At 39.4% G+C, this 27,497-nt stretch overlaps 1 protein-coding gene and 1 long non-coding RNA gene across 3 annotated transcripts in view; one reads left to right on the top strand and one right to left on the bottom strand.

The window, feature by feature from the left end:
* LOC120791749 (cGMP-inhibited 3',5'-cyclic phosphodiesterase A-like) overlaps positions 1 to 27,497 on the top strand; it is a 52,801-nt gene that overhangs the window by 19,268 nt on the left and 6,036 nt on the right. The window contains exons 2-14 of the mRNA XM_040130399.1: positions 6,992 to 7,042; positions 14,996 to 15,241; positions 18,499 to 18,644; positions 18,785 to 18,900; positions 19,022 to 19,265; positions 19,477 to 19,553; positions 20,016 to 20,212; positions 20,655 to 20,792; positions 21,463 to 21,574; positions 22,289 to 22,396; positions 23,476 to 23,675; positions 26,502 to 26,705; positions 26,965 to 27,126. Of these exons, the coding sequence (XP_039986333.1) occupies positions 6,992 to 7,042; positions 14,996 to 15,241; positions 18,499 to 18,644; positions 18,785 to 18,900; positions 19,022 to 19,265; positions 19,477 to 19,553; positions 20,016 to 20,212; positions 20,655 to 20,792; positions 21,463 to 21,574; positions 22,289 to 22,396; positions 23,476 to 23,675; positions 26,502 to 26,705; positions 26,965 to 27,126 (2,001 nt within the window). The remainder of the gene's footprint in view (positions 1 to 6,991; positions 7,043 to 14,995; positions 15,242 to 18,498; positions 18,645 to 18,784; positions 18,901 to 19,021; positions 19,266 to 19,476; positions 19,554 to 20,015; positions 20,213 to 20,654; positions 20,793 to 21,462; positions 21,575 to 22,288; positions 22,397 to 23,475; positions 23,676 to 26,501; positions 26,706 to 26,964; positions 27,127 to 27,497) is intronic.
* LOC120791750 lies at positions 5,865 to 27,048 on the bottom strand. Of its 2 annotated transcripts, XR_005707738.1 has the most exons (3): positions 26,943 to 27,048; positions 18,992 to 19,099; positions 18,687 to 18,887 (listed from the first exon to the last, which is right to left on the bottom strand). It is a non-coding gene; the product is annotated as an uncharacterized LOC120791750 (long non-coding RNA). The 2 variants fall into 2 exon arrangements; XR_005707737.1 differs by lacking the exons at positions 18,687 to 18,887; positions 18,992 to 19,099 and adding an exon at positions 5,865 to 6,121 and having other exon boundaries at positions 26,943 to 27,042.

The following is a 27,497-nucleotide window of genomic DNA, read 5'->3' as shown; positions in this document are numbered from 1 at the left end:
CATATGCTACAGTTCATGCGTCAAACATGAAAAGGAGAATGCAAAGATGAGCTGCACAAATCTAATTTTGCTGACAGATGCATGCATGTGCTTACTTGAAAGTACATGCAAAGCCCTAGTCATGCAACTCTACTGTGGAACACGCACACATGCACACATACATCTATGTTGGTGGCTGCCATCAGCACAATCCATTCACATGGGAAAAAAAGGTTGGAGATACAAATGAAATGCTGAAAATAATGACATTGCTTTTCTATAATTCAAATCCTAATATTTAAGTGTATTTTCTGTCAGCATTAACTCATTTTTCATTTTAGCACGTGAAGTCTACTTTATGTGTACTGCATAGTGTGAGAAAGGCTTTCAAACGCTGTGTTTTCCCCCAGCTCTCACTTGAATTGCCTTTTCATGGTGAAATATAATTAGTAGAACAGTTTTACTAATCTCCAAAAGTACGTTTAAATTGGCTTTTTTTTTTTTTTTTTTTTTACCAATGTACCGTTATTAGCAGTATGGCGGATGGATGGCAATATCTGTTGATTGCACTTTGGTCCAGAATGAAATGTTTCAAAAAAATATTGGAACTATATGGATTGCTATGAAATTTGGTTCCGACATTTACTGTATGTCTTCCCAGTATGAATTTTTATATCACCACATAACAATGGTGATCTTCATCTAGGACCATCATCAGGTTGAAATTTCTCAAGTCAAAAACTTTGGTTAATTTACTTAATAACTGCAAAATTATACAGTCCCATCAGTCTCTGCTGCACTGTATGTTTAGTGCTAATTAGTACATGCTAGCATGCTAACACTAAGCCAAGATGGTAGTAAATTGTATACTTGCTAAACATCAGCATGTTAGCATTTAGCTCAAAGTACTGCTGTGCCTAAGTTTGTCCTCACATAGCTGCTAGCTTGGCTTTAGACTCTTAAGTCTTGTTTCAATAATAAAAACGGAGCTCAAGTGTTTTGTATTGATTACATACTGTACTTAGATCATTTGTAGTTTTAAATAGTTGTAACGTTGTTGGCTCAGGTGTAGAGATCTGGTGGATGTATCAGTCGCCACCTCACACATGTACACACAAACACTTGCTTGACAGAGTGACGTGAGTGTGTAATGAGATCAATAAGCAATCGCTGGTGTGGTCTGGTTTCACAGTGCATTGACAGGACCCCTGATACGCTGATTGGGAACAATTAGCATCAGTGAGCAGCACTAACATGGTTTGGAGTGATGACGATGATGAGTGCACGTCTGAATTCATGTGTGTGAGTGTGTGGGTGGGTGAGTCATCATCATCCAGTCCAGGTGTCCCATCTCTCCCTCTCTCACACACACACACACGCGGACACACACACACACACACACACACACACACACACACACACACACACACACACACACACACACACACACACAGGCAAACGGTGCATACACAGGCAAGCTTTGCCAAATCCATTTGGCAAGCTCACTGTGTTGGGTGGGTAAATGGTGATTCTTGGGGTCACTATGAATCAGTTTGTATAGAAAACATTAGGTGCTGTACCATGAATTAAACGATCTGCTTTAACTGCCCCATGGGAATTTGGATATTGAGCAACAACACTACAACACAATGATGAGCCTTTGTCAGAAGCCTGACAAAAGCCTGCGAGGTGCTACAACAGGGAGCTGAGATGAGATAAGGCTGAAAGGCGATGTTCCCTCAGATCATCTTACCTTATCTTATCACAGGAGCGCTGGGCCATATTAAACAGTATCGCATAATTGACTGTTGGTATAATTTGATCATATCATTTTATCATTGTACAATTCTGTTGTCCAAATGAATGATTTCAGGCTAATTTTACAGAAAAACTTTTAGGTTTGTAAAACTGTATTGTCTAATGTAATGCAAACTTGTTATAACACAGCTTATCGCACTGAACATTAATTCGATTTTTGGCTGGACCGCCAAAGCGGGGCCAGCCCTATAAACATGAATGTCGCTGCGTGATAGGCGATATTTCTAATTTAGCGCCTTTTTGGCCAGATTAACTGACTTTTCACAGCCCTTTAGTAACTTTATGTCCTAGAAGCACCTAGTGGCAAATCTGGCGGCTTTTTGGACAAACCAAACTTACTTTTTGTAGAAGACAGTTGCTAGTATCGCCCCTCGAGCTGGAGGTCGGGCTTTCCCTCCACAGGCACACCTCTCTCTAGTCTCATTCAACTGACTGCACAACAGCTGACACAGACATGAATGAGCTTCTAACTTTCCCTCTGAGTTATAATTTTACAAGTAAATATAGCCGAAATCACAGCACAGCTTAACTTATGTTTGATTTTGTCAGCTGATGTTATGGTTATAAAAATCAGGATTTTAGCAGTGCAGAGCAGCAGCTTGGAAATGGCTTGGAAGTGTCTGCTGGTTAATATGTAGTCTAAATGGGCTGCATTTCAGTCAGTATTTCCTACTTGTTCCATTGTCTGCCAACAGAAACAGAAAAACATGTAAATGAGAACAGCTTTTTGGGGAATTTTGCTGTATTAAATGACTGTATATGTGAGTGCAGAAGCAAACAGATAAGGGGCAGTCTAGCCACATACTAGGTTTAACTGTCATTTTGCACACATTCCCTTTCCTAAAAATATTCATGTTAATATCATAATACTGGTTTGCCCATTCATCACAGTCACTGGTGGGAATCAAATATTGCTAATTAAAATTTCAACCACTTGCATCCATCAGGGTAAACAGAGCAGCAGCATTTTTTTTAGCCCTTTACTTCTAGAAATACTGCTGTATCACCCATAGAGATGAAAAAGTGAAGATTAGATAAGGTGAGATGAGGTAATGATACTGTATACCTGCTCAGATACAACACATGCTCATTTTGTGTCTCATTGTATTCACGTCAGTTATTCACATTATGCAGGAGTTCAGTAATGTAACACAATGATAGAGGAAATTTCATCAATGTATTCATTTACTATACATTGTTCACGTTCTACTTTAAAATTTCGATATGCGATCATGACTCTCTCTCTCTCTGTTTGTGTTGTGCCCCCCCCTTTCTGCCTCCGTGGGATCTAGTAAGAACAGTTGCTGGCCAGTAGGGGTTTGGGTCTGGCTTGCTGGGTTCTTCGGGAGTCGAGTGTCTGAGTCGTGACAAACAGAGAGTGTGCCATTGCGTGCGCGTGCACTTGTGTGTGCTTTAGCCATTGCATGTGTGCAAGTGTGTGGGTGTGCATGCGTAAAGCTAAACTCACAGACATTTCGTCCGGGCAGATCTTGTGTCCCTTTAGCCCGTACATGGCTTTATCAAAGGATGTCATAACGTACACAGTTACACACACAGTGCTTTTGGTTTAAATAAGAACCCAGGGTTAAGGACAGGCCACACAATGTGAACAAGATCTACAATTCCTGTAAATAATCCCAAATGGGGATTCATATTGTCAGAGTGAATTTACATCGTACTTCCATGTTGTAACTGTGGTGGATAAAAGTAGTAATTTTTACAGTGCAAAACATGTTTTCTTTAAACCTGTGGGGCTGCCGAAGAAACGTCTCTTTTTATTCTTAGTTTTCAGGCAGTTTATTTTTTTAATAAAAAGTGGGTCACAACATCTGAAAAGCTTCATGATTATGGTTTTGATTGGTATTTCTTGTTTCCTTGGTGTAATGATGAGATTGATTAAGGATATGCATCATTACACTTCATTTAGTGTTCATTTAGGATTAGTCAAGATTAACATACAGTAACTTATTTATAATATACATAGTAGACTGCAGTTTTTCATGTGTCATTTCTTAAATTCTTTTTAAAATGGGAGAGTCTGATCAGTAGGTTCTCCCGGGAACCAAGCTCTAATTTGTAACTGATGACAATTGTTCTCTGGCTTGTAGCATGACCAAGTTTGGATCAGTGGTACTCTCTGGATAGTGTTTTGACTTATTTATTTATTTAGTATTCCAAAACACACTCAAATCAGGTGAAACTAAAGGTACTAAGGTATAAAGAGTTTTGGTGTCCGAGTTAGACTGGTGACCTGACTGTTAAGGTTGCAGTCCTGTTGTCTGTCCAGTGCATGCTGGGAGGGGCTCCAACCTCCTTTGAACCTAAAGTTTTTAATGGAAAGTGAATATAAAAAGATGTTTAAAGATTTTCCTGTCATCTCTCCATAAATGCGGTAACTGTTGTGAATTCAGAGGGAATGTGTGTCCATTCAGGTTATGTATCCAAAAAAAATTGACATAACTGTTCAGTTGTATAAAATCATGGTTTTTTTTAAATGCATTCTGGTGTTTGTTTAGCTTTTAGTTTTATCTTCCTATTAAATGTAGTGGTTTAGCATAGGACGCTTGTCCCCGTGAACAGATTTAAGTTGTGCATATCACAAAAACACCCTTGAGACTAGCAGTGTTCATGTAAACAAAAAGAGCTCCCCCTGCAGTGTGCAGTGTGTTTATGCATGTGTTGGTTATCCCAGCAATGTAAAACGCAGGTGTGTGGGTTAAGATGAACCATCCCTACTTGCACATGATAACAACGGGTTTTTTTTTTTGTTGTTGTTGTTTTTTTGTTTTTTTTTTTCAGCCAAATACTTATTTGAGTGTACTGATTAGCTCCGTTTATATTTGCATGAGTGAAATTAGTAGCAATATACTTAAGACTGAATGATAGAGCTGTCAAAGATTATGTGGCTCAGAAGTGCATTAGGCCGCCGTGATTTCCCAGCCTCTTATAGACTTGACACGAGAAGTGCATTTGAAGCGTAATGGAGGCCATCAAGGAACAGCAGAGCACAGAGGAGTATAGAAATGATAGAAGCTGAAATGTGTGTGTAGATTGTGATGGAGAGAGAAGGGGGTCATTTGATTTTCTCAAGTCTGATTTCTGCCATGGTGCAGCACTTTGACGGCATCATTACTTTAACATAGCACCTTGTTAAGGGACCTTACTCTTAAAGAAGTAATACAAACAAAAAAGGTACAGACAGTATTTAAAAATAAAGTCTATATGTTTTACATGCTGAAGGAGCTCAGTGTGATTTGGCATTACAGCGCTTTCATTCTTCCAAACAACCTCCATCCCATCCTGAGGGGCTCACATAAAACATGAATCCGCTGTATTAGGCAGATTATCTCATCTGCCTTTCAAGATGCAAAGTCATCTCCAGCGGATGACAGTTGCACTGTCAGGTCATCTCATTTTATGACATCAGCCTACGAACTATGACAGCTAGGGTAACACACACTCACGGGCACACACGGACATGCACACTAGGCCTGGGACCAGTAGTTAAATAATAAAGATTATCATCAAGAAGTAAGCAATATCTATTATCAAATTTACACATTTGTTTTGCACATGAAACATTCTGCACACTGACCTGATGCAGTCAGTTAAGTGGAAGGCACAGCCAAAGCTGTGTTTAAACATTGAAAGTAAATACAACTTCGAGCTTGTTGTAAGTGCTTGTTGTAACCACATTCAGTGTAAGTGAAGAGGGTAATCTTTATTGTATGTCCAACTGAAAATACAAACGAGTTTAATGACCAGCAGAAGCTAATTAACATAATTCTGTGAGTTGTCCAAGCTACAAAACAAAGCTCTTAAATTTTGCCTTGTAAATTTGCAAGCTAGCGTCTCGAAACACGACTGGATCATTCTGATATTTTAAAAGAGGATCATGTCGTTTGCTGTTCAAAAGGACCAGCAGAGTAGTGAGTCTTTCTGAGGAACCTAGCTAATTGCAAACGTCATTTTCAAGTTAGCAGATGGCTAAGTAGGAGTCAAGTGTATTGAACACTACTCTCTAACACCAAGCCAGTTTCGAAATAACGCTAAATGTTCAAAGAGAGTTTCTCGAAACACCACTCTGTATTATTTTATTATTTTAAAAAGGACAGGACCGTGTCTTTTTGCTGTTTAAAAGGAACATCATAGGGGTGAGTCTTTCTGAGGAATCTACTTGATTGCAAGACATTTTCAAATTAGCTGCTAGCTAGCTGCAGACACACACACACACACACACACACACACAGATGCACTGATTTGGTCTCTTGCAGTTTTCCTCGTTGTTCAGTTTCCCTCATCGGTACAGCAGTTGTTCAATCTTCTGTTCAGCAACAAAAAAATAAAAATAAAATACTTGCATTGGCTTTGTTATTTAGTTACAGTTTTAAACAGAGCAGTTGTTAGTTCGGCACTCAGTCTAAGCTGGACTTGACATTTTGGCTCGCCTTCATCCCCACTACACCAGCTGTTAATAACATGTCAACCTGTAATGTAGGTCGGCGGAGTGCACACTTCACTGATACCACATTCCATGATTTCTGCATTGTCTCAAATGTCCGAATTCAAAGTTACCTCTTGCTGCCATTTCGGGCCACTAGATGTCTACTGCAGCTTTAAAACAACCCTGTTATATTTTGGGACATACCCCTGCTGGCCATCTTAACACAGTTAAGACTATCAATATCAATTTCATCCTTGTGTGTCCAGTACAGAGATCAGTCTGGGATGTGTTTTGTTTAGTCTAGCTCAGCACCAAGTCTGGAAGTAGGAGGAAACTGTTTTCTGGCTCTGCTAAAGGTGCCTTCCAAAAACTTCAAAGCAACCATATTTAGCGAAAGCCACAAGGAAGCTCATTGTGTGACTATGAAATTGAATTACACTTTTCTCATACTGAAGAAAAATAAAGAACCATTGCAGTGAGAGGAGAACCAGAGGGTGGTGGTGCGTGAGGGGTGCGGGGAGCCGTGTGTAGATCAGCCCTCCAGCATTAAGGGTGTCGTGTCCTTTTCTTTTTCCTCATTCTGCTCATGTTTCATTTTTACATGGGTTGACGGAGAGAGGGACGTAGGGAGAAGTAATTAAAGGAGGGACAGTGGAAGAAAAGAGGTTCTGTACTCAGGTAGTACTCTATAGTGTCATGGAGCGGGCAGGTTTCTGAATATTCCTTCTGTTTTTATTCTTCTATCTCCAGATTATGTGCCAGCCAGAATGGGACTACAAGAGAGCTCTGAGCAGATCCCAGGTCAGTGCATCAAAAAGGAAAGGGGGAGGAAGGATGTGTTTGAAATGTATTTGTTTTTCTCAGCTTATTGTCGTAGAATAGCACTTAACCTGTTATTGTGCGACATTTTTAAACAACACATTTTAATTATTTTTTGAGATGATGAGAGAGACAGATGTGTTCAGGTTTGAAGATTGAACGCATACCTGGTTCCTGCTCTTGTAAAACGTCTCCTGGAATGCCTTCTACTTTGTCTTATTAATTTGACTTTTGATTTGTACCTAAAACTCTCTCCTCTTTCCTCAAATGGGAGTTCAGTGCTTAGTGATATGGCTAATTAAAAAATCATAAATACATGGATGTTGTGTCAATCTTGAATGTATAGAGGATTTTTTTTTAATACACCCAAAATGAATTTCAGTTGCCATTTTTCAGCTGGATGATCAACTTTTAATTCTGCTCCGGCTAGCACTCAGCTACTAACATTAACTAACACTGTAGGTATTTTTATCCAATCTTTTTTTACTTTATATAACTACAACAAATAACATTATAACATATTTGGTCATAAATGGACACTCTTTAAAGCGGCTTTATGTAACAACAAACTCACAATAGTGTGCATTTTCATGTAGCTTATCAAGCCATTGCAGCTAATGTGTTGGAATCATCTTTATGCCTAACTGTTGAATTACACTCCATCTCTTTCCTTTTTTGCCATGATTTGGTCTATGAATTGATAACGAAAACATCTGGCTCTCTTTGGCTTGCTTAATGTTTGACTTTCTTCAGAAGTCATATTATTTAATATCTATGCCATTTTTTTCTGGGCAGGCTAAACTAGTTGCTGCCCAAGGTTTTATACAGAGCAGCATCTTTTTGGTTTTGACTGGTTCAGATGACTAAAATAATGAACTAAAAGCTGATGAAACTTGCACAAAGCAGCAAAGTTGGGTGTTGACTCTCAGTTGTATCAGCAGTACTAGCAACATTTTCACTTAACTGGGAGTCAGTTGATTAAATGTTAATATAAACATATTGCTTGATGTATCAGGCCTTCACGTTAGCAAACCTGTTAAGATTCAGGTTGAGAAGATTTATTCAGACAGCACAATGACATGTAAAGTACAAGATGGACTAAAAAGAAAAGAAAAACAGCTAATGCTCATCAAGGACACGTCAGGACTACGGTTTACTTCCATTTATACCTGGAAAGCCTGGTATTATTTGTGTCTAAAAACGTTGTCGCTTGGACAAAGTTTGACTTGAATTTTTCATTTTCACAAAGTAAGTCATGTCAAGGTAAAATAAAACATGCAGTTCATCTATATATCAATATTACTTCGGTATTTTTTTTCTTCATCCAAAGGGGGGAATGGCTGCAAAAGTTCGAGAACCACTGGTTCAGTTCAGTTTTATTGCCTCTTTTTTCCGACATGGTTTGCATTGTGTTTTATTTTCACTGGGATTGTAGATTAAGTTTGCCCCATTTTTAAAAAAAAGTCTAATAACAAGTATTGTTATTGACATGCTCAAATCCCCCTCTCCATTCATTTGGGCAGGAGAAATTATTTTAATTGTCATATGCATGCAATGCAAAGTAAATGCAGATCACTGGTTGAGAAAGAAATTCATAACAATCAGAGTTAATGGATATAAACTTTTTAAAAAAGGTCAGTAGTCAATATTTTTCACCACAGATGTTGCTGGTTTGACTTTTCCCACCAAAGCTTTTACAGTTTTTAAAAATCAGCGTAATCTTTTCAACAAAAATAATAAGACTGTCTTTGTGCTATATTCACCACTTATGTATTACATTGTAGATTTAATATTAATACCATCCAGAATTTTCTCCATAGTGGACATGCAGCTTCAGCTTTAGCCAATAGCAGACCTACCATCTTAACAGACTTTTATTCAATCAATATGTGCCTCAGTTTCCTGATGTAGAAGGCCCTGTTCTGATAAAACACAGTTCACGCTGCTCGGTTGTCATGCATCCCCTGCTATCAGAGGAAACACTTGACAAGCAGTGGGCGTAGTATGACTGTGGCCAACTAAGCCCCGAACAACTATTTTATGGTCCGTGGACGAGTCACTTTGATCCTTGTCCTGATGTATCCTAGCAACCAGGTATTTTCAATACAACTGATTTCTATGTACTGCAGGTCTTCTCATCACTGAACCACTGGTGAACATTTGCCATTGGCAGTTGCAGAGGCAGGGGCGGTTGAGAGGACAGAGGGAGGTTCGTGAAACTGCAGAGAAGAGGAGAGCTGAGGAGAGGAGAGTGTGAGGAAGTGTTGGTCGGCTACGTTACTGAAATGTCAGTTGCTTTGGATAGAAACTCATAGGAATGTGACATTTGAGCCTGGGTTGAAGTAAGGAAAGAGAGCCTAAAGCTATTGTATCATCTATAGGAATCTAGATAGAAAGAAAGCAAGATAGCATCCGGATTGAGTGGTTGTGTTCAAACTGAACACGAATGATGCAGAGGAGGCACTCAGCAAGTATCATGGGACGCCATCCGGACAATACACATCCTCCTAAACAGGTTCAGTATTGGTTTAATTGGAGTCTCTCCCCTTCAGTCTGGGTGTATGCCGTTTAATGTGCTGTATGTCCATCTACATGTTATTTGTGCAGAAAAAGGAAAGCCAATTAATCAGTAATAACGAGATGGTTTAAATAGGACAACTTGAAACAATGTTTAAAATTAAGCATCTTGATACAGCCTAGTTCTTAGGTCAGTTAAGCATTTGAGAGACTGGTGTTCATAAGCAGGAGAGTGAGGCCACAGTGGAAAGATTCAGTGTTACTACTGTTCTTGGATGGGAACTATTTGTTGAGCAATATGTCCTATAAGGGTGGATGCGGCATCTATGCATTATATATCTATGTGTTATCACAAGACAGCGTAATGGGCTGCATATTTTCGACATCTTCAACTTAAACTTAAAGAACAATTGCATCAATATCTATTGATTTTGCATCATTTTAACACATTGTGAATATGGGAGAAATTAAATATATTGCAATGATAGTTACAAACAAATGTAGTCATCTTGGCCACCTCAGAAAACTCAATTTATACATCTCAGCTGGCTAGTGCACCTTCCAAAACAGATACTTTGCTAGTCATTATTAGCAAATTGATAAATACATTTGTTAAGGATTAATAGCCTTGCAACTGTGAGGCGCTCCTGCTCTGCAATACTGCAACTGTTTGCAATTCTGCAATCATCCTCGCGTGTCCAGAACATGAACTCGGCCTCTGGCATGCTTTGCTGGCTACTACTGCTTCAGCATTAATTGCTAAAGCTGAGAGGTGTGAAGGCATTCTACATATTTGATACTTTTTCTGTACTATTGGTGTAGTAGTACAGAAACTATGGGCAGCCCCTCACTGTAGTGCTGTATTTACAGTTGTTGTAGATTAGACTGTGGAGGAGCTCAGTTGGCCCGGTCGAGTGAGCTGTTCTCTTTTTCACTTGACTGGCCATGGCCTGCCTGTGGACTCTGCTCAGCTCCGCTTTTGCTCTATGTCTATCACTCTCTTTCTCTTGCTTTATCTCTCCATCGTTCTCTTTATCTTTATCTCTCTCTCTTCTCTCGCCATCTGCCTTTATGCCTGATCTGGCCGCATATCTACTAACTGCCTCTCAGGACAGGGCTTTGGGATTGTGATAGAGAGGGAAAACTCAAGTAGTAGGAAATAGCTGATATGCAAGAGGAAGAAGAGGTAGAAGACAAGAAAAAGGATACTTGGAGAAAAATAATAGAGAGAGAGAGAGAGAGAGAGAGAGAGAGAGAGGGAGAGAGTAAGGGGAATGGCATTACTTTACAGAGCCGGTGTCAGCAGTGAAAATTTGGTTTTCAATCTGAATCCTCACCATTTTTGTGGAATTAGCTTTGAACTTGAGTTTGATGATAATGTACATTGCCATGATAAGAGCACAGAAAAACATGTGTACTCAAAGTGAATAGTCACAAAGTGGGCATGGTTCTGGCATGATAACTAAAATCTAAATCTAGCATTTTAAATGCGTGGGCTATCTTACATAAATTTCAAGTCCAGTTACCTGTTTTTGGGACTGGAAATCCTTATACAAGCTCCTTGTATTAGGGTGCATTTTATATGATCAAAGGTAAAAGTAATTATCTTTAATAAGTTACGAAAAATTATCAAGGGGATTTCCAGTGGTGTAGGGTTTGTACACTGCTGCTTTTGTACTTTTCTTAGCCAAAAAAAAAAAAAAAAAAAAGTATAATGAGATCTAATTCAATAAATATTCCAGCAACAAGTCTTATAAAACTGTTTTTTGTAAATTCAGTATTGATTCAATATCATTGTCATTTTTGAATGTTTACCTAAAATTTTAAAGTAGGACCACGTGTTGGGCATCTAAATGCCCAACCCTGCTCTGAATGGATATTGGTTTAGTTTTCAACATTGATGATGTTATGTGGCCTGGATAGTGATCCAAATCAGTAGTTCTATTGTTAGGAGCTTGATGTACACAGGTCCTATTATACTTATCTGTGTACATCATCACAGGCCAGTGTTTAATATTGTCTTCTGTTACAGTGCACTGCATTTGTTGGGGTTTATGACTCATCTTTCTGTGTGCAGCATGTACTGCATTACCCTGAAAGCCTGACAGACTGATCCCAAGGGGCAATTCTGGTACATGCATGCCTGTGTGTGTGTGAGGGAGTGCGTGTGTGTGTGTGTGTGTGTATACACATCTGTGTGTGCCCACTGTTGATTTACTCATTGACCATTGCTCCGCTTGCTGTCTCCTGTGGGCCCTTATGCTGAGAGGAATCGATAACCTTCTCCCTCGCCTTGCCTCTCCACTGTGTCTCTACCAGAACAGCACTCTGTAGCACTCCATCAGCTCAAATGCTTGTGCATGTTGCATTGAATGCACTTGTAAATGCACACACATACTGGAGTTTTTTTTTTTTTTTTTAATTCTTAGGTAAAATTCTAATATCTGCAAAGTTAAATATCAGTAGTCTAACACAGAAAAGTTCCATAAAACAGCTGCAACAGACACACACATTCAACCGTCCCCTATCTCACTCTCTCCCTGACATTAGCTAAACAGAGTCCATTACTGCCAGGTAATGGTTGAATGTCACAATAGCAGGATGTCATAAAGCTCTGGAGTGGTCTAATGGGTTTTGTTCAGGTTGAGGTGACACATGCACACTCGTACATGCACACATAAAGACACGCGCTCTTCCAGGAAACTGTCTTCTTATGTGCTTGATACATTTGCTCACCTCATCACAGCCCTGATCCCCGACATGTTTGAAGAGCTAATAAAATCTGTTTAAAGAGGCAAATTATGAGAATCATCTGTCACTTTGTTTGAATAAAGAGGGGTGGTCCTGCTCTAGTTACCTTCTATGTTCCCCCTTTACTCCATCCACTCATCTTTATGTTTTTCTCCCTGAGATTAAGCTCTACCACAGGCAAACATGTGTATGTGAGCTAGAGAAAAAGCGACAACTTGATTTAACTAAGGACCCGAATAGAGTAGAATACGTAAAAAGTGTAAAAGTAGACAACTCCGAGGCTCAGGATATGAAAAACCACTGAATGAAATCACAACCAAAGTGAAAAACTTCGGCCCAGATACAAGCAGAGTGGCAAAAGCAGAGGTTGCTGCCAGTTGCTACACCGACAGTAGTAGCCTCAGGGGGGCAGGCAGATGGGAGTGTGAAGGCTTATGGATGGAGTGATCATGTGCACTCATTTGCTTCATGTGTTGGCACATTGGGGGAGAGAAGGATCCAGGAGGAGGACACGGGTTGAGGATGAGAAAACATCTGGGTCAGTTTGAAGATCTGGATTCACATACAGCCATTGTTCCATCAGCTCTCCTATTACTTCCATTTCAAAATTTTTAATTTTACATTAACAGCATTTTATTTTTGGTTTTGATTTCCTCAAAGTGTCAAGAGTAGAGAGACAGATACATGATAGGAGATATTTATATTATCAGCTCAACAAAGATTGTTATCAAAGTAATGATGGCCAAAATAGTAAATGGCTCGTTGCCATAATTAGGCTACATAGTTTTTTCCCCCACAGGTTTGTTTCTAATACTAAACAGCATATGAGAAGAGAATAGAGAGGAGGCTGTTGGGCTTTATGGCTTTCTCATAATGATAAACAAATCTTTGCTATAAAAATGCTTCACACACACACACACACACACACACACACACACACACACACACACACACACACACACACACACACACACACACACAGATGATTTCATTATACAGGAGGTCTCTACTTGACCTTATTAATATTGGCCTTGTCAAAAGTCCACTTCATTTGTATACATATGTGAGGCTGGCGGAAGTAGGGAATCCAGTGATACTGTACCAACACTGGTAAAAAGGTCCTAAAAATGGTCTTCCAAAGAAAAGTCTAATCGTTTCTGTATAGTTACCAAAACTTTGATATTGTATTAGCATTAGTATCGGCAAGCAAACAACATCTAGCGAGAAAATCGAGAGAAATCAGGCCGTGTGCACCGTTTAAGGATTCAAATGTGTCAAGCTCCTGCTTTTTGGTCCAGTTGCTGCCAGTCATTCCCATTATTTTAAATATGTTAACTTACATACATCTGTTTCAGTACAGTCACACATGAGTATTTGTGTTCTTGCAAGGTTTTGGGGTGGTTTCTTGTTAACACACCTCTGATCATAGTTTACTAGTCTTTTAGTGTGTAGTCCACTCCATCCAACCTTACTCAGTTGTTGGAAGTAAAAATTTCTGGCTAAAAAAAGACTGTTCAATCACAGTGAATCAATCAGTGATCAGTGACATTTCCACATTACGCATAAGTAAATGACATATTATACATCTTAAAAACACAATTTAACTTATTGGTGATGACCTTGGCACACAGAAATGTCATGTGTATTTAATATATTACAAGAAAAAAAAAAAAAAGAATGGTGCATTTGGAACTTTTGGAAATAGTTTTTTTTCCAGATCAGTTCTGATTTTCTGATTTTAAACAGTTGCCTAACACATTCTTAAAGGCAAATTTAATGCAAAATTTGGAATTTTTAGATTGTCTTTACACTTTTAAGAACATTTAAGTTTTTCATGATTGCATGAAAAACTTGGATGATTGGTGAATTACGTCCAAATCCTACAATGTCTTGTCCCTCTTTCATGTATAAATTGCGTCTTAGGCTTCCTCCAGACTCATTTATATGGACTGACTTCGCTTACTGCAAATGCTAAATTTTGCATGCACTTATACATACTGTACACGTATACTGTGTTTGTGTGTGTGTGTGTGTGTGTGTGTGTGTGTGCGTGTTTGGGGTTGAAGGGGTGTGTGTGTGTGTGGGTGGGGGGGGGCTACATTTGTTTCAGAATGTGAGGAAATTGATTATGAGCTAAAGAGGAGCTGATTAGCACATGCTGACATTAACGGTGGAATCAATTATTAGACCAACACATGGTTGACCTATGACATAGATGAACCTTTGGGCTTATCAGTCAATATGCTGAATCGTTGACTTCTAAATTTCAGCAGGAGTGGGCGGGGTAGGAGTGAGGTTTGTTATTCTTAACATGGATTTTATAGGATGTCTATTGATGATGTTTTTATAGCTTTGATATGTTTAGCACTGTCAATTTTCCTTTCCTTTCCTAACCTATTATTCTCACCCCAAGTAGCTGTCCCAACATGCTACTAGCTTTATTTTCAACTGTAAGATGTTTAATTTAGTATAAAGCCAGATGCCCACACACACAGTACATGTGACGTCTCCAGTGTAGGGCGAAAAATATCCTCTCTCTCTCTCACATATAGGGATTTACAAGCTGTGTGTGTCATTGTGGTGTGACGTTTGTTCACCGCATCATTGCCTAATGACGGATTGTTATCTCATTGGCTTCCTCTCCTTCCCTCTCACCTTCTCTTCTAGTCTTCGGGCACCAGTGTGGTAGTGGACATTGCAGTGATGGGTGAGGCCCATGGTTTGATCTCAGACCTGCTGGCAGACCCCTCGCTGCCCCCTAACACCTGCAGCTCTCTGAAGGCTGTCAGCAACCTCCTCAGCACCCAGATCAGCCTCCAGCCACTCCACCGCACTCGCATCCCTGCAGACACACACACCTTCTCTGACTCCGAGGAGGGGCCCGAAAAAGCAGAGAGACTGGCCATTCCAAAGGTAAATGTTTGTCTCTGGAAGTTCACTCATCCGCTAATAGGAAGCATTCATTGTTCGCCCAGAACGAGAAGCCTCAACGCTCATTGTAAGAATTAAAATAATCGTTCTCAAACACAGCTGTAGATTGTTGTACAGAACTGATTAATACTGATGAGGAAAATCAACACATCAGTGGTTCCCATTCTTAGGGTCGGGACCTCTCAAAGGTTCCCTAAATAAATCTGACGGTTCACAGGATGAATTAAAAGATTAGAAAAAACAAGAAAACAATCCTGTTACAAAATTTTTTTTATTCTTGACTTTACTCTAATATTTGTTTTTTTTCTTCTTGTGAAATACCAAATATACTTTCACCTTCACAGGCCTCTAGATCATACACATTAAACAATAATTTCAACTCTTAGACCATTAGCTTCGGTGTGGGTCACAGTTAGTCAATTCATTTTAAGGGGTCACAAGGAAAACAAGACTATGTCAAAACCTAGTATATGGCTGGACATAGGGTCAATGTGCGAAACTGAGGACACAGTTGGCAACACTGCCTGTAAACGCCCCCTAATGACTTAATAGAAACTGTTCATGCCAATTCATTTTGAAAGACTAACAGCCAATGGGGAAACTCCAACACTCGGGCCGGCTGACCAATGGTGTAACTTCATCACTCAGTCAGTCAGTCAGTCAGTCAGTCAGCGACAAACGTTTCATTCTTCTGCCTTTTCAAAATCTGGCACCTACATTACCCACACAAAAACCTGACCGTTGACAGCTCAGTCAGAGATTTGGATGTGTTATGCTAGTAGTGGCTTAGTGAAGCCTTGAGCAGAGATGAGGAGGGGGTTACAGAGGGGGGTTCTAACTCCACAGCCCCAGATTTTTTTCATTCTCCTCTGGAAAATGTTATACAACGTTTTCCACATAAGCAGTAGTGCCTAGTCCTATATACAAAAAAAATCAATGGAGTTTAAAGTTAAATAATGTTTCCCAGTAAAAGCAAACATCATAATCAGTTAAGGAAAATATCAGGCCAGCTGTATCAAAGTTACGTTTTGTTTTAGTTTTGTTGTATGCTGCAGTACATGCCAATACACACACACACACACACACACACACACACACACACACACACACACACACACACACACACACACACACACACACACACACACACACACACACACACACACACACACACACACACACACACACAAATGCCCAGGTATGCCTCTTCCATTATACATCACCCCCATTTCCTCCCTCACTGCTGGTGTAGTGTGGGGCTCTGATGTAGCCAACAATGACGCACAGACTTCCAGAGGGCTTTTTAATGTTTTACAAAGCCGGTGCTTCAAAATGTATGCATGCACTTAAGGAGGCAAGGAAACTAAATAAAGCGTGTGATGCAATGCAGGATAACCTACCAGGAAAGTGACTAGCAGCTTTAACACTGCCTGAGTGCACTCAAATGCTCAACCCAAGTAGTGGAACTCAATAAGATGCTGCCTCATTTTAGCTCATTGGGGATTTGTGAGTCTGCATGTGGCAATGGGTTAAAGTTGGTGATTCAGCTCAGTCGTGCTGCCCTTTTGAATGGCTCTGAAGTAAGGACAGAAATAGCAGTTACATAAAAGGTCATCAAAAATGTTGGTGACTGGGGTCATTTCTTACTCTGGTTTTGACTTAGCTTAACAGGACACCAAAACACTTTGTTTCATTTCTCGTTAAAAGCTTGGAAAAAGTTTAGAACTTTTGCTTGTAGTTTCTGTCAGCAGTATGTCATTTGGCTTTCATCTGTCTTTTCCCAATGTTCAACTCCAGCAACTCCAGTTCAGGCTGTTTATCTACTTTATAGCAGCTTCCTATGTTCAGCAACCTTCTGGTGCACTGATTTATGAATTTATATTATTTCATATTACTGCCACAAATTTTCCAAAGCACGTTATAGTGTTACAGAACTAGTGAGATATTCATCTCAACATAGTGCGGAAATAAAGAGACAATGTAAGACAGCATGCAGCAATCCATCATAGTGAACTTCATGACTACTTTTATTTTTTGTCAGCTACATTGTTGTTGTATAATAATGCACTGCAGAATGTTTCAGATCTGAACTTATTACTACATTAACAGACAATAATAAAATTCCCAATAGCAAAAGCAGACATGATGATCACAGTGATTGATTTCCACCATGTGCCCTCTCTCTTTTGCTCATTTTTACCCTCTCTCCTCCTCTGTCATTTTTTCACACCAAATTAGAGAACTTTGATGAGCAATGTGAGATCATTATTGTGCAGGTGTGCATTTGGATGGCAATGATGCTTGATGCTTTTCTTATTCTGTACTATGTGAAATTTTATCCTCTGTTGCCCCTATTATTCCACTCTCACCCTGTGATCTTTGTGTATGTGTTTGAGAGAAAAAGAGAGAGACAACTGTGTAAAAAGATAAAAGCTGACAAATAGTTGAGTTTAGCGCATGGCTTTACAACAAAATTTACAACACTGGATAGAAAGCACACCAAAAGGGGAACGGACCTGTCTCCTTTTTACTTACCATTATGTCTTCCATATGCTTTTAAAAAAAAACAGGACCAGGGCTGGAAGAACCAATATGACATCCTTATAGTTTGATGTCTTTACTTTTTTTAAATGGAGGAAAAGGAGGCAAAAGAGTCGCACTAGAAGAAATAGCACTACAGTATTTGTTAGTTCAAATATAGGCCTAAGGCTGAAATGTCTAATAAATAGAGCTACATTCTACTGTGACATGGCATTGCAATATTTGGGATAATTAAAAATATCTTTCTTTGAGATTATTAAGAGTTGTAATGATTAAATGTAAGTGGATATGGAAGAATTTGAGCAAAGTGAAAAGACAGCAAGTGAGACTTTTCTGTCCAGAAACTGTTGATGTAAAATGCACGTATTTTTTCAAAATCACAGGCTCTAGGTTTCAAGCCATGAAGGCATGCAAAGAGTATGCACATTATTAGATGAAGTCATTGAAAAGCAATATGTCTCCCTATCATAACATATACTGTACATAAAAACACACAGGTTGGGCCACATCTCTGAGGTTTCTCAAGAAGTGTCCAATAAGATGAAGTATTGAAGCGTAGTAGCTTTTCATCAAAAAATCCCTCAATTCTGAGATTCTGTCCAGTGCCTAAGTACGCTAACGGTGGCTTACAGGCCTCATCCAAGTCTGTGAAAATTCTCTGAATGTGTATACATGTGTTTTGTGTGTCTGCATTACAGCGACTAAGGCGGAGTCTGCCCCCAGGGTTGCTGAGGAGAATCTCATCAACGTGGACCACAACCACCTCAGCTACAGGGCTGCCCACCATTGAGCCAGGTCCTGTACGCCGAGACCGCTCAGCCAGCATCAAACACACCACAGACGGGTAATGTCATTCAGTAACTGACTGAATCACGCACTCACTACACCAAGAGGAACACAATAACTTTTAATAGTAAGAAATCACGGTAATATTTTTCGGTTACATTAATTTATTTATCTGACTGTTGCCTTAAATCAAACCAGTGAATCATGGAACAACTCAGTGATGATGACCATCTCAAATAGCCGCTCCATGTCTGCCTCCTGCGCTGCCTCTGTCACCTCCAACCATCTTTACAGCAAACCACTGGGAAGACCAGGTGTGTATGTACAAACCTACTTTACACACTGAGTAATAGTTGAGTATACTGAGTAAAGTATGAGGATAAAAGAGGTCTTTGATTATATTACATTTTTTAAAATTGGAAACATCTTTTTCAGGTTTCCCCCCCTCCAACGTATCACCTCTGGGCTCTCCGTGCTCGTCTCCTCCCATCCAGGGCACTCCTGTCTCCAGTCCTACAACAAAGACATTTTCAGTGCAACTTCCTGAGCCGGATGGGCCAATAACAGAGCAGGCCCCTGGCTCTGTGGCCCCCAAAAGCCATCACAGAGCCTTAACTCACAGCCAGAGCGCCCCAAGTTCCACCACCCCTCATTGGCGGCCTCCATCACTCTGTGGCAGGTAACATACATCCAATCACACGCTAGATAACATCTTAAAGGTTACATTCACAAATATTGGAAGAAGGCTTTGAAAGCACCTCTGTCTGTATGTGTGTCCGTTTGTGTGGAAATGAGTCACGACATTAATAATCAGAGGAAAGAGAAGGAACAGGATGGACCAGGATTTGTTCTTTGAACGTGTCAGTCATTCTCTGCTCTGTTTCTATCAGCTGTGGCAGGCCTTTCAACAATCGACTAAACCACGGGGTAGAATCTGTCGACAAAGGAGACAGAATACCCCATCCAGGTAAACAGCAAAGTACAGCCTGCAAGCTCTCGGCTTATGTTTAATATTACACAAACCTATTTCAGCTGGGGAACACAATGATAATAACAAGCCACCCAGCCATTTTGAGGGTTAAAAATTGCCTGTTCCATAGAGTCCAGTAAAAGCAGTGTCCTAGGAGAGAGTCGGTCATAGCAGTGTTTCCACTAGTATTCCACAAACAAAACACAGTAATGAAGCAGAAGTTTCCAGTTTGTCTGAAACATCTGTAAATCTTAATTTAGAGAACAATATGTTGTACTACCTTGAATGTATTGAACTTTCAAACTTTAACCTGACTGATAAATACAGACTTTTCACCCAGCTTTTAATTTGATTCACTCACACTGACCTTCTCCACACTTGGCCTCAGTGTAACTTTGGATAGTCACCAAGATAGTTACATTAAATTGCACATTTCTAAAATGTGTAATGTTTCCCCAGATGAGCGCGCAGTAGCTTCATCAGACTATGACAGCACCTACGACAGCACCTATGAGACCAACCACAGTGACAGCAGCGACTTTGCACAGAATGAAGAGGAGGGAGAAGGAGGCAAGAAGCCACCTGAAGCAACAGAAGGTTGCAGGGAGTATCCAACAGAGGGTATCGTTCTTTCCCCGCTCCTGCCATCACCAGAGGTAGGCAATCAAACAGGCTTAATTTGGCATTGAGAAAACAAGGCTCAGTTATCTATTATGAGCTTTGACGTGCTTCAAATCCCTCCAAAGACAAAAAGAAACAAAGAAAATGGATTTCTGCAGAAAGAAGATGCATTTCTTTCTCAATAAGAGCGAACGGGGTTAGATTTTTACAATTATTTAACCTTTATTTCCTTACTATAGAGAGACATACTGCTTTATAACCAAACTGAAGATTTTTGAAAATGCTTTTCTTAAACACTGGAAACCAAGCAGTGGTGTAGTCTGAGTGATTTGTGAACTGACTTAAACTCGCCTGTTGATGACCATCAAACTGTGGTGACTGAGAAGTTGAAATGATGAAACCTATTTTACTGTACCTGCACATATTTGTCTGTATCTTTCTGACCTCTCCTCTGTACCCCCTACCTTTACCTGACAGGACAAGCCGGTCTTGGCCCTAGAGGCTCCAGTAATGCCAGGGCTAGAGACTCTCTTGAGTCAACTCAACAACTGGAACTTTCCCATTTTCAGTCTAGTGGAGAAGACTCACGGCAAGACAGGCTGCATCCTCAGTCAGGTAAACACTAATTAGTGATGTCGCAATCCATATGACATTTATTTTATGAAAATATATCAATACTGACTCAATAAAAACAAACACAGACAGAATTTGTGCATGTAATTAGCAGCTTAACATGGTAGTGGCATTCGCTGTCAATGCAGGCAGTGGAAAGAGTGAATTTGCATCTTAAGCTTGCAACAGCACTAGAAAATGAAAGCAAAACTCAGTGATAGATTTGACTACTTTCTGAAGCTATGAAAACTATAGTACGGGCTGGCAGTCTAATTCAGTACGGCAGGATTATTTTGATATATGAGGAGATTTGATTGTTCAGACAACGTTGCCATTACCATGAAATATAGATCTGACTGAGCAGTCAAATCCCCAGGAGATTTACCTGAAAATGCCTGAAAACACAAAAATTTTGTCACCTAGATACTCTGTCGTTAAAATGTATTGTTGCAAAAAAGGTATGTTATCCTTTAGGTGAGCTAAAACAATACTGTGGAAGGACAGGTGACAGGATCCACAAGACTGAGACTTAAAAACCCTGGTGTGAATGACGCCATACCTTAGTGTTAAAATAATTTACGAACGGGTTAGGATATTTATTGTTAGACATGACGATACATTTAAATCTATACAGTCTCAATAGTCATGATGTTTTCCTTGTGTTATGTCCCAGGCTTCCTATAGGCTCTTTGAGGACACAGGTCTGTTTGAGACCTTCAGGATTCCCGTACAAGAGTTCATGAACTATTTCCATGCTTTGGAGAACGGATACAGGGACATCCCGTGTGAGTAGAAGGTCCTCCCTATGTTTATCAAATTGTTCCTGTGGAATCCTTTTTTACCTTTATCTGCCAAAAGGTGGATGTACTGCTTTGTCAGTGAAGCAAAGCACCACTTACACTAACGGGCCTACTTTCTGCCTCAGTAATTTGTGGCATGTTCATGATATCAAGTTTACCGATGGTTAAATTTTGGTTTGATATCAAAAGCTGATCACATCTAATTAACTATGGTGTTTATGTCAATTCATGGTGAGACTGGAGATGTACCTGACAGATAGCATAAACTGTTAAAATGGTTTTACTATGAAGAAAGACATTTGCAAGCGACACGAGCCTAACTTATTTTGTAAAAATGCCTGAACATTGATGTGATGCCAAAATTACAGAACTAGTGAGATAACAAGTAAACAGTGTCTCATCCTGTACATTTAACATAACATGCCAGATGCCCAATAACACAGGAGCATTGTCTCTATTTGACCTATAATGTTTGAACAATGTTAATATGGAAATTTTCAATAACAGAGACATTTAATTTAAATGTGTTACAGATTCATGTCTGAGTGGGGGCTTTGTTTTTTTTTTTCCAATTTAATAGTGTCAAACTTTATAAAGTTTAAAACTACTCCAGCTGAGTGGCAACATGTATGAGATTTCATCGCAGTGGTCTTACTGCCCTCCACTGGTGTGAGTTAGCATTTATTTTATTCTCCCCAGATCACAACCGGATCCATGCCACTGATGTGCTGCATGCTGTTTGGTACCTCACCACTCAACCTGTGCCAGGCCTGCCCAACCTGCTGACTGAGAATGGGTTACACACTGGTGAGGACGTTTTACACACATAGTCATTTCTCATGACCAAACCTTCAAGATCGTTCCCTCTTCCCCATATTCTGGGTTATTTAAATCTCTAATTATGTTTCCATTCTGTTAGATTCTAGCAGCAGCCTTTTGATTGGTTCTAGTGGTGTAAATCATTAAGCTATTCGTTTTCAATCATGGTTCTTTGTTAAAACAAATTCAACCTCAGTGCACCCCTTTGGTTTAGGGGTTAAGACACCAATCATGAACCACAAAGGTCAGATCTGGCTAGAGACCTTTATTTATTATATCTCTCACTCATTTCCTGTTGTCTCTCTCTATTTTCACTTTCTAATAAAGTCATGTCTCAAAAATAACTAAAAAACAAGTCCAACCTCATGTTTGATGTTGTTTGTCAAATTTGTTTTCTCTGCCTCTTTTTGACTTTCCTTAATTGAGTGGGGAAGTTCCGTGGCGGGATAATATTTGTGCCCGGATAAAAGATTTAATATAGCAGTCGTACAAGTGTCACATATATTCACAGAGGTAGGTTTCAAAACAAACAGAAACTGGGTCACAAAAACCTGGTGGATAAAAGTACGTATACAAACAGAGGAGAAGAGTAAGCACACAAAGAGTTACTTATTGTATGTGTACATGACTGCGCCACAAGACAAACAGTTAATTAATTAGGGGTTACATTTAGTCTTCCTTATGGGTCCTGACCCAGAGGCAGCACTTACAACTTAAGTGAATGTTTCTGCTTTATCTACTTACATTTGTGTAACAATTTTATAAATAAATTGTGACAGCAAACTATCTGGGTGCACCCACTTTCACCTTCACATTTCATTAATCTATCAATTTTATTTTCTCTCCATCTGCCATTTGATATTACAGTGACTAATTTTACAGACAACAATATCCTGGTGATAGATACTGCTGAGTACATGGAGTGAGTCAAAATTCTTACAGGTCCTTCCTGAATAAAGTAGTCTAATAGCAGCTTAGGTTTTACAGTAAGTAATAAAGTGGCAGCATTTCAGCAGAGAGCACCGTTAATGACTCAGCATCGTTTCTTGTTCTCTTTCTGCCTGTAGACTCAGAGAATGGCATTACACCTGGTGCCACAGGCTTCCTGGTGTCCAAGATGAGCTCTGTGGTGAAGGAAGGCTATGGCTCCCTGGCTAGCCTTATCCCTGGCCTGGAGCTCATGGCCCTGTATGTAGCTGCTGCCATGCACGACTATGACCATCCCGGAAGAACCAATGCCTTTCTAGTAGCTACCAGTGCACCGCAGGTAAATAAATGTAGGTGTGCTTCAGTGGACCTGCAGTCCAGTTGAATGAACTGACGTCTTATCATCAGATTAGTCAGTTTTTTGTCAGTAAGTTCAATTAACCTATTACCACTACTGCAACTTCAGTCAGCCACCTCACAAGAAATCTGTTTATTTATGTGAATAAATGAAATAATATGAATCAATAATGAGTATGTATAGCCACTATCCATAAGCAAACAACAAGATCAGACATTAATACATTTCTACTAAAAAGCACAGACAGAGAACAACTCAAGCTACCATGTGACCATTACCCAACAAAGATGTCTAATGATTGGATAAAATATATCATCTAATGAACTGAGATGGATACATCTAAATCAGAAATCTGCCTGGTATGCAGCAGACCAGGACAGCAAGCTTCAGCTATGCAGCAGATAATTTAAGCATGTTAAGCTCTTTAAATTTAATTCCTTGAAGAAGACAGTTTCTGTTAAGAAATGTTCTGTGGCATTGATAAGTAGCAGATCACATTAGTTCACTGATATGAGTATAAAGTGCAGCTGTGTGTAGCCCCAGCGTAAACCTTTAAAATAGTTTAGATGATATGATGTGAAGATTAGAAAACCCAGCTGTTAAAGTATTACAAAAATAATTCATTTAACAGCTGAATATCGAAAGTAAGTATAAATGTGAATAACAAAGCTTAACCTATGTGTTAAAGCAAAACAGGAAATAAATTATTTGAATGTGAACATTCATAATAATGAAATCCTAGTATTCATATTTCACTACAGCTTAAAAGGTGCTATATATATATAAGTTTTTTGCTATCGCTACATAGCCAACGTTATCATTAACAGCTGTTTACCTGCCAGTTTCGAAGAAACATTGTGAGTTCAAAATCAAACTTCATTCCTTTACAGGCCAAGAGCTGTCTCCAGCATTAGAGAGCAACAGCAATGTTAACCCTTATTTTCCTTCTATTTTTTATCACTTCTTTTTACTTTTATTGAATATTAGCATGCTAACCAACTAACCCCAGCCCATCCATTCTTGTAATACCACCAGGTAGCACGTAAAGGAATGAGGTTTAAATGTTGAGTTTGTAACATTTCTTCTAGACTGGTAAGTAAAAAGCTGTTAATGCAAATGTTGGCTTTGTAGTGATAGCAGAAACGTACACATAGCACCTTTGAAGAACTTAAAATTGTCGTATTGCAAAAGACAACCAACAAACATAAGAAAAATTAGCTCAACCACTTCAAGTAAGTAATTCAAAACTAAAAACTTTCTGCAGAAATTTTGAGTGTGTCTGCATCTTGGTGCATATCTAGGATAGCTGGCTGCTGCTGCTGCTGCTGCTGCTCTCTAGCAGCTTCTGCAACTTGCTTGCAGCCACACCATCAATAACTGTCCACACAGAGGTGCTATCACAACAATTTTTTGACTATGTGAAGCATTTCACTGTGGGCAAGCAGTCTGCCAAGTTTCAATTCTGTAGGCTTTACAGTTTGGGATATTAATGATTTTATGCACTCCTCATTGAAAAATGAATAACTCATTCAATATAAAAGATATCAACAAGCTGTTTACAAGCTAAAAAGGCATTGTCATGCTTGACATTTTAAAACTGGAATCATGTTTCAAGCCACTATTATGTGGGAGTTCTATTAAGTAAATGTGGTTTCCTCCCTATTTTGACCTATTGGCAAAAAAGTTTAAATCTTGGCAGTCTTTTTCATGGTCACAGCCTGTACACTTGAGCCAAATTTAGTTGCAAGTGGATGAAGCATTCAAGAGTTAGAGCAGGTTGAATTGATTTGGCCACACCCATTAAAAAGTTTGTTAGCCAATCATGGAAAAATGATACCTGCTGATTTAAATCACACTTATGGGCAGTGTTCACGGTCGTCCAAACATGGACGGTAGCACATTTAGTGAAGCTTGGAAGAAGCATGTCGGATAAAGAGTCAAAAGTATGTCTAGCAAAAAATTAAAAATGGCAGAAAAATAATTTGACACAAATTGGCATTGCTGATATCAGTCTCTTCAGCGTAATCCACGGAATAGAACGACCCCAAGACATTAGCCAAAACATTTTGCAATATTTGTTAGCTCATTTCTAACCATATGGTGGCGCTACCACTACTATTGTACATTATGTGAAGCATTGAAATATGGGGAAGCTTTTCACCAAGTTTCAGTTTAGAAGTCTTTATAGTTTTGAAATATTCATCATGTTTTGCTCATTCCCCATAGCGAACGATTAGAAAAAAAGTCTTTAAAAAATTAATATAAAATCTATAGTTACAGTTATCAGCACTAAAGGCATAGACACTTTTCCCAATTGAGCTGTACTCTGCCTGGGTTTTCTTAAAGCTGTGAGACCTGTTACGTAATGAAATTTGTACGGAAGATGAATAACAATAATAACAATAACAACGATAACAATAAGGAGAATAAGCAGAAGAAGAAGATGAAGAGGGAGAAGGAGAAGAAGCAGCCCGACAAATAATAATAATATGCCTTCTGTGCTTTTCACAGCAGCCACATAATTAATACCAAAAACTGCACATACTGTACGTAGAAATCAGAATTGTAGTAAGAATAAGAGGGGAAAAAGCAGCCAGCAGAAGCCACACCACACACTCATGAAGATGAGTAATCTGTATGCAGGTCGGGTCTTTTCACCTTGATTTAGGCCTGAATTTAAAAAAAAAAAAAAAAAAGATTTTCATCCTGAATCATATTCAGACAAGAGCATGACATAATAAATAAGGCCAAGTAAATTCCTGTGGGTTGCATTAAATGTTAATTTCACTTTCTCCTCTTCCACTGTAGGCCCTTCTATACAATGACCGATCAGTATTGGAAAACCATCATGCGGCTTCAGCTTGGAACCTCTTCATGTCTCGACCTGAGTATAATTTCCTGATTAACCTTGAACACGTGGAGTTCAAGCGCTTCCGTTTCCTAGTCATTGAAGCCATCCTGGCCACAGACCTCAAAAAGCACTTTGACTTCCTTGCAGAGTTTAATGCAAAGGTAAACATTCAAATTTGCTGTGTAAACTGTAGTAAAAGCGACCATCCATCATCCAGCCGTAATTACTGTTGTGTCACGGGTTTTCTCTTCTCAGCTCCTGTTTTTTTGTTTAATACTTTGACCTGTTCCTGTAATAAAAATGGTCTTTTCTTCCAGATTGTCCTAAATTTATGTTGACAACCGGTCTGTAGGGAATTCTTTACAATCCATAACTGTGTTTCTCTTTTTTACACATACCTCTCTGTGCACATCTCCCCAGGTGGGTGATGAAGGAGTGTCTGGTATTGATTGGACCAATGAGAACGACCGATTGCTGGTGTGCCAGATGTGCATCAAGGTGGCTGATGTCAATGGACCGCTGAAGTGTAAGGAGCTACACCTGCAGTGGACAGAGGGGATCGTCAACGAGTTCTACGAACAAGTATGCCTATAAAAATGTCTGCAATCTAATGGGAAGAAATTCGTTGGGTGGTGTCAGGATAAATAAAACGTCACTTTTAAGGTTATTAGCATTTGGACAGATAGAACCTAGTTCATAAATGATTGGGAGTGTATGGTACTGAACACAGGAAGAACTGAATTATATCCGCTGAAAAAAAGTACAGCCAGGTGGCATTTTTTAAAGATACACGTAGCTACAACTAATGCATTCTAATGCAACAGTCCTGCAGTAAATCCTCCCCTCATGAAAGTTTGAATCTGTATTAGAAAGGTGTTGAGGAGTTTGAGGTGTTTGAGGATGTAGTTTTTAGTGTTTTGGACTGTATAACATTTTACACAGAGGTGTTTGTT

The sequence above is a fragment of the Xiphias gladius genome, chromosome 7 (assembly GCF_016859285.1).
Source record: "Xiphias gladius isolate SHS-SW01 ecotype Sanya breed wild chromosome 7, ASM1685928v1, whole genome shotgun sequence".
NCBI classification, from domain to species: Eukaryota; Metazoa; Chordata; class Actinopteri; order Istiophoriformes; family Xiphiidae; genus Xiphias; species Xiphias gladius.
This window is presented reverse-complemented; position numbering and strand designations above follow the sequence as displayed.